We start from the raw sequence: 7,330 nt of genomic DNA, 5'->3' as shown, positions 1-7,330 counted from the left end.
GTGTGAGCTCTTGTACATAATCGGACGCCTCCCGTCCTTTCTAATCCAACTGCCACAGAACAGTCCGATATATAGAAAACAAGAGATCTGACGATCCCCAATGGTCCAGAAAGAAGAACAAAAGACCCACGACGTCTCCGTCTTCTCAAAGAAAGATTTCCCGTGGTCTTCTTCGCCGCCACCTACTTCTCTCGTTCTCCGATCATCTCAAGGTTGGGTTTCTTCCACCATTTATTTTTTCTTTCTTCACTTCCCGTCCATTTTTCACATCTGCACGTTCTGATTTCCTCATCACCTGAATCGTGCGTGCCTACGCGCTGGGTTAGGGCACGCAGTTCAAATCTCCTAACCGCCGCCGTGGCTGGCAGTTCTTCCGTCGGCGGCCATCCCGCTCGTCCGTCCACGCCCCGCATAATGCCGGCCGCGAAGGAGGTGTCGAGGTGCACGCCGGTGAAAGTGGAAGGCAGTTTCGTGTTCGAGATCTGCGGGTACAGCCATCACAGGGGCATGGGCGTCGGCATGTTCATCGGGTCCGACCGCTTCTCCTTGGGGGGCTATGACTGGGAGATCCGCTTGTACCCTGACGGGCAACACACTCGAGACTACATCACAATCTACCTCGAGCTCTTGAGCAAGGACGCCAAGGTGCACGCATCGTGCGACCTCAGGCTGGTCGACCAGATCACCAAGTTGCCGTGTTCCGTGCACAAGACGGAGCCGAGGATGTTCTGCCAAAACAATGACAGCAGGTCTGCTCCACCCAACGGCACTCAGTTCATAAAAAGGGGTGATTTCGAAGCATCGGTGTACCTTCGCGATGACTTCCTCCAGATCAACTGCGCCATCACAGTCATGAAAAAACCTCGGGTCTCTAGGATAAAACCACCCCCTAGAATCGAGGTGCCACCTTCCGACATCATTGCGCATCTTGGCAGGCTGTTAGAAGCAAAGGAGAAGGCAGATGTCACATTCAGTGTTGCAGGGGAGTCTTTTACGGCACACTGGATCATCCTCGCCATGCGGTCGCCTGTGTTCGACGCGGAGCTCTATGGGCAGATGAGGGAAACGAGGGCACAGCTCGTAACCATCGAAGAGATGCAGCCTGATGTCTTCAAGGCACTGCTCTATTTCATCTACAATGATGCGTTGCCATCTGCTTTTGATGATCTTGAGAGAGAAGGTCATATTGAAATGGTTCGGCACTTGCTAGTGGCCGCGGATCGATATGCCATGGAGAGACTAAAGCTGTTATGTCAAAGCCTCCTTTGCGAGAATATTAACTCGCAGACCGTGGCAACCACGTTGGGTTTGGATGATCAACATCACTGCGACGACCTTAAGGAAGCTTGCATTGAATTTATGTCCACTTCACATGATATGGATGCTGTGGTGGCAACCCCTGGTTATGAAAATCTCAAAAGAAATTCCCCTTATATCCTGGTGGATGTATTGGAGAGATCTAGTAAGCTTCGCAAAACATAGATGAACATGTTGCTACATGAGTCTTCTTTTCGTGTGGGAAACAATTACATGAATCTTAGAGAGCCTAGAGTTAATTATTTATGAAGCTATGTGAGTTACAATGCTATATTCTTCTTGAGTTAGCTCATCAAAAGATGAATATATTTATTAGTCACACTTGTTTTCCTGCTTGTGCATGTACGCCTTGCTATTTATATTTTGTTGACAGCCTGAATATATGATTTATCCAGCTGTCTACTAATTACTCTTCTCCCTAATCGTAGTACTGTTTTATGGAAAATCCATTTTTTGTGTACAAGCTTCCTTGAATATGATACCTGGCTCTTTTACATTAACAAGTACAGTACACATCAATGATGGTGTCACCATCACGAAAAAACAATGTTGAACATAACAATGTTTCTATGGTAAAATCATGTTGATATTGTCATATGTTTACTTGAAAATTCATGCTTTATTATAACGAAAAATAGTTCCTGGAGTCTCTTATGCCATGAATATCCTCACACTAAAAATTTGATTTTGTGTTATTCATGTTCGGGGAAGCTAACGACCGGACTTCTAATGAACCAGAGACAAAGTTTGAGGAATAAATTCTTTACCAGAAAACAACATCCACCAAGACAGTATGTTTATTTTTGGCATGTCCTAGTTCATAGACAATTTATGCCCCTCGCAAGTCTTTTTCTTGGCAATTTGCTTAATTTCTAAACTAATGGGTTCTGTGAGTTTCAACCAAACAGTTACGCTAGATACAACAGATTCGGCTTTATTGCACCAAGTCAAGACAATAATATCTTCATAAAGCTATCTGTCAATTTTTCAGGTTTTCTATCTTGCATCCTACGCTATTCATCGTTATTTGCATGTTCCATTCCCTATGCACGCATATTTTGTACCCTCATAAATATGCAATGTCTTGTGCTACCGCCTACCATGAAAAGAAGGTCCTTTCTTTTGAAAAAAAGACAGTCCAAGTCCATCTTAGAGCATGGTTAATAGTATAGCCAACTGCTGGCTATAAGCAGTCTTATAGCCCATTTTATAGCTAGCTTTTACAATAGTTAGCTATAAAAGAGTGCTACTTTTATCATATATGACCCACCTTTCATTCTCACAAAGCATCTAGGAGCACGTGCTAGAGCTTCTTCCCTTCTCTTCCCTCTTCTCTCTCATCCAACTAAGCAAAAATATAATATTTTAATCCTTGCAGTCTGCTGACTGTATCTTATTATACTTGCTCTTAGATGATAGTTATCAAAGAAAAAAAATCCTGATATTGCCCACACGTGTGGGCGTTAAGTGAGTCTTGCCACACGTTTCGTGTGGTGTGTAAGAGAAACAGATCGCGCGCCTACGTATGGGCAAAACAGCTAACGCCCATTGGTCCGTCCTCCTGCCTCGCGGCCTGCACGTTCGGCCTGCCACCTCGCGGTCCCGTGTGCCTTCGCGTGACAGTTGTCATGGTTACTGAACCGTGTCAACTGTTTGTTTAACTGCAGTTGTCATGTCTGAACAACTACAATTGTCATGGTTGCTCAACTGCAGTCGTCATATTTGAACAACTGCATTGCCATTAACACTAGAAAGACATGGCAAGTGACATGCGTGTGGGCGCGTGATGGCAATTCCTCCCAGTTGTCACGTAACACTGAAAAATACATGACAACCGACACGCGTGTGGGTGCACGATGACAGTTCCACTCAGTTGTCATGTAACACTGGAAAGACATGACAACTGACAGACGTACGGGCGTGTGGGCACGACGTCAGTTCCACCACACGTCGGGTTGGCAAGCGCGAGGTCTGCGTGCGTGAAACAGACGTGTGGACGAACTGATAAACGTCCACACACCAACCCCTTTCTACGTGGCACAAAAAAATCTGTTAAAAATTGTCAAGATTCATACAAATACGCATGGACGACGATTCACTCGTATGGACGAGTAATAAAACGTCCACACATATGAGCGTTATTTTCTCCGGAAAAAAATTGCCACTACAATGGAAAGTCAATTAGCCTCATTAAGAATTTGATACAGAAAAATAGATCAGTTTATCACAGAACCGTGCTTTTGGGAAAATTAAATGTATATTGAGTGTCATTGCTCTCTGTGAGTCTAACCACCGTTAGAGTGACTATTATGACGGACAGGTAGGAGGTCTCGGCAAGTGTTGGCGGGTTTGCTCTCACTTTCCATTTTCAAATAAGCTCTTTTATAATACCCTGGGACAAATACGGACCGTCCATTCATGTAATCTGACAGTGACGAACGATCTGTACTGTTTCAATTGTGAATGAAATCTTAAGCAGGATAGCTTGCACCGCTTTGCTCCTATCCTCCAGTATGGCGTTTTGGGAAGTATAATTCCAGCTCATCCGCGTGCACATGACTATCTATGGCGGACCAAAAGGCTGCCAAGCAAGGCAAGTCGGGTGGGCAAGTCGGGTGCCCCCTAGGTCTCTCTCCTCGGCCATGCACATGCAACGTCTTGGACTAGACCGCCGCCGCTATTTCCTCCTTCGGGGACTGGACCAGCCGCCGCCTTGCCTGACAAAGACGATGTCAGCGACCAAGTGGCTGACAGGCCCATGTCGCCAAAGCAAGATCGGCCCAGAAGAGAGTCCCGCAAACCGGCTCGGCTCGCTGGGTCCGAATGGGCTTAAGGCCCGAGCTCGTCTTATATTACCAGCTGGTGCTCACGTGGCTGAGCGAACGGCTAGGACGGCGTGTGTGGCATGTGGTGTAGCGTGTTCTTCCTTCTCTCCTCCTCGCTTCCGAATTGTATCCTCCTTGTAGCTCGAGATGAATGAAATCAAATGAATTCGAATCCTAGCTCTCACAATCTGTTATCAAAGCCGTCGATTCCTCAGGTCCCTAGCCACCACCACCGCACCCTCTTAGCACACCGCCGGCAAGCCAAAGTCATGGAATTTTTTTTGCCGGAGACCCGTGCCGTCTATGTTGAAAATGTGCCCTAGAGGCAATAATAAAATTATTATTATTATATTTCCGTGTTCATAATAATCGTTTATTATCCATGCTAGAATTGTATTGATTGGAAACTCAAATACATGTGTGGATACATAGACAACACATTGTCCCTAGTAAGCCTCTAGTTGACTAGTTCGTTGATCAAAGATGGTCAAGGTTTCCTAACCATAGGCAAGTGTTGTCACTTGATAACGAGATCACATCATTAGGAGAATCATGTGATGGACAAGACCCAAATTATATACGTAGCATATTGATCGTGTCATTTTATTGCTATTGTTTTCTGCATGTCAAGTATTTGTTCCTATGACCATGAGATCATATAACTCACTAGCACCGGAGGAATGCCTTGTGTGTATCAAACGTCACAACGTAACTATGTGACTATAAAGGTGCTCTACACGTATCTCCGAAGGTGTCCGTTGAGTTAATATGGATCAAGACTGGGATTTGTCACTCCGTGTGACGGAGAGGTATCTCGGGGCCCACTTGGTAATACAACATCACACACAAGCCTTGCAAGCAATGTGACTAAAGTGTAAGTCACGGGATCTTGTATTACGGAACGAGAAAAGAGACTTGTCGGTAACGAGATTGAAATAGGTATGCGGATACTGACGATCGAATCTCGGGCAAGTAACATACCGAAGGACAAAGGGAATGACATACGAGATTGCCTGAATCCTTGACACTGAGGTTCAACCGATAAGTTATTCGGAGAATATGTAGGATCCAATATGGGCATCCAGGTCCCGCTATTGGATATTGACCGAGGAGTACCTCGGGGCATGTCTGCATAGTTCTCGAACCCGCAGGGTCTGCACACTTAAGGTTCGGCGATGTTTTAGTATAGTTGAGTTATATGTGTGGTTAACAAATGTTGTTTGGAGTCCCGGATGAGATCACGGACGTCACGAGGGTTTCCGGAATGGTCCGGAGACGAAGATTGACATATAGGATGACCTCATTTGGTTACCGGAAAGTTTTCGGGCATTACCGGGAATGTGTCGGGCGTGACGAATGGGTTCCGGGTGTTCACCGGGAGGGGCCAGCTCACCTGGGGAAGCCCATAGGCCTTAGGGGTGCCGCACCAGCCCTTGGTGGACTGGTGGGGCAGCCCAAAAGGGCCCTATGTGCAGGAGATAGAAAATCAAAGAGAAAAGGAAAAACAAGGTGGGAAGGAAGGGAAGGACTCCACCTTCCAATCCTAGTTGGACTAGGATTGGAGGTGGACTCCTCCACCTCATGGGCCGGCGGACCCTTGGGGTCTTGGACCCCAAGGCAAGCCTCCCCTCCCTTCCTCCTATATATAGTGGAGTTCTATGGCTGATTTAAGACAACTTTTGCCACGGCAGCCCGACCACAAACACCACGGTTTTTTCTCTAGATCGTATTTCTGCGGAGCTCGAGCTTAGCCCTGCAGGAGTAGATCCTTCACCACCACCGGAGCGCCGTCACGCTGCCGGAGAACTCATCTACTTCTCCGTCTTGCTTGCTGGATGAAGAAGGCCAAGATCATCGTCGAGCTGTACGTGTGCTGAACGCGGAGGTGCCGTCCGTTCGGCACTAGATCGGAGCGGATCGTGGGAAGGATCGCGGGACGGTTCGCGGGGCGGATCGAGGGACGTGAGGATGTTCCACTACATCAATCGCGTTTCTTAACGCTTCGTGTTGTGCGATCTACAAGGGTACGTAGATCCAAATCTCCTCTCGTAGATGGACATCACCATGATAGGTCTTCGTGCGCGTAGGAAATTTTTTGTTTCCCATGCGACGTTACCCAACAGTGGCATCATGAGCTAGGTTCATGCGTAGATGTTATCTCGAGTAGAACACAAAGGGTTTTGTGGACGGTGATGTTCGATTTGCTGCGCTCCTTAGTATTTTCTCGATTCAGCGGTATTGTTGGATTGAAGCGGCCCGGACCGACATTATTCGTAGGCTTACGAAAGACTGGTTTCATCGCTCGACATGCAACCTCGTTGCATAAAGATGACTGGCGGGTGCCGGTTTCTCCAACTTTGGTTGAATCGGATTTGACCGAGGAGGTCCTTGGAGAGGTTAAATAGCAATTCATACATCTCCATTGTGGTGTTTGCGTAAGTAAGATGCGATCCTACTAGATACCCATGGCAATCACGTAAAACATGCAACAACAATTAGAGGACGTCTAACTTGTTTTTGCAGGGTATGCTTGTGATATGATATGGCCAACGATGTGATGTGATATATTGGATGTATGAGATGATCATGTTGTAATAGTTAATATCGACTTGCACGTCGATGGTACGACAAGCGGCAGGACCCATAGGGTTGTCTTTAAACTAACGTTTGTGCTTGCAGATGCGTTTACTATATTGCTAGGACGTAGCTTTAGTAGTAATAGCATGAGTAGCACGACAACCCCGATGGCGACACGTTGATGGAGATCATGGTGTGGCGCCGGTGACAAGAAGATCGTGCCGGTGCTTTGGTGATGGAGATCAAGAAGCACATGATGATGGCCATATCATGTCACTTATGAATTGCATGTGATGTTAATCCTTTCATGCACCTTAGTTTGCTTAGAACGATGGTAGCATTATGATCGGACTTGAGATAGTGGATTTGGATCATGTACCACTCAAATGACTAGAGAGATGTACTTTTTGAGTGGGAGTTCTTAAGTAATATGATTAATTGAACTAATTATCATGAACATAGTCTAATGGTCTTTGTGAATTACGATGTAGCTTGCGCTATAGCTCTACTGTTTTTATATGTTCCTAGAGAAAATTTAGTTGAAAGTTGATAGTAGCAACTTTGCGGACTGAGTCCGTAAAACTGAGGATTGTCCTCATTGCTGCGCAGAA

At 46.2% G+C, this 7,330-nt stretch overlaps 1 protein-coding gene across 1 annotated transcript; it reads left to right on the top strand.

Moving 5' to 3' along the window:
• The first annotated feature begins 414 nt into the window (after positions 1-414).
• LOC123408272 (BTB/POZ and MATH domain-containing protein 1-like) lies at positions 415-1,482 on the top strand. Its single transcript, XM_045101418.1, has one exon. It carries the CDS (start codon positions 415-417, stop codon positions 1,480-1,482), a length of 1,068 nt encoding a protein of 355 aa, XP_044957353.1.
• Positions 1,483-7,330: the final 5,848 nt, after the last annotated feature.

This window comes from Hordeum vulgare, chromosome 7H (genome assembly GCF_904849725.1).
Source record: "Hordeum vulgare subsp. vulgare chromosome 7H, MorexV3_pseudomolecules_assembly, whole genome shotgun sequence".
NCBI classification, from domain to species: Eukaryota; Viridiplantae; Streptophyta; class Magnoliopsida; order Poales; family Poaceae; genus Hordeum; species Hordeum vulgare.
Note: the sequence above shows the minus strand (reverse complement) of the source record. Positions and strands in the feature narration are given on the sequence as shown.

Coding starts and splice junctions, on each gene's coding strand:
- LOC123408272 (XM_045101418.1), top strand. CDS start 415: ATGCCGGCCGCGAAGGAGGTGTCGAGGTGCACGCCGGTGAAAGTGGAA.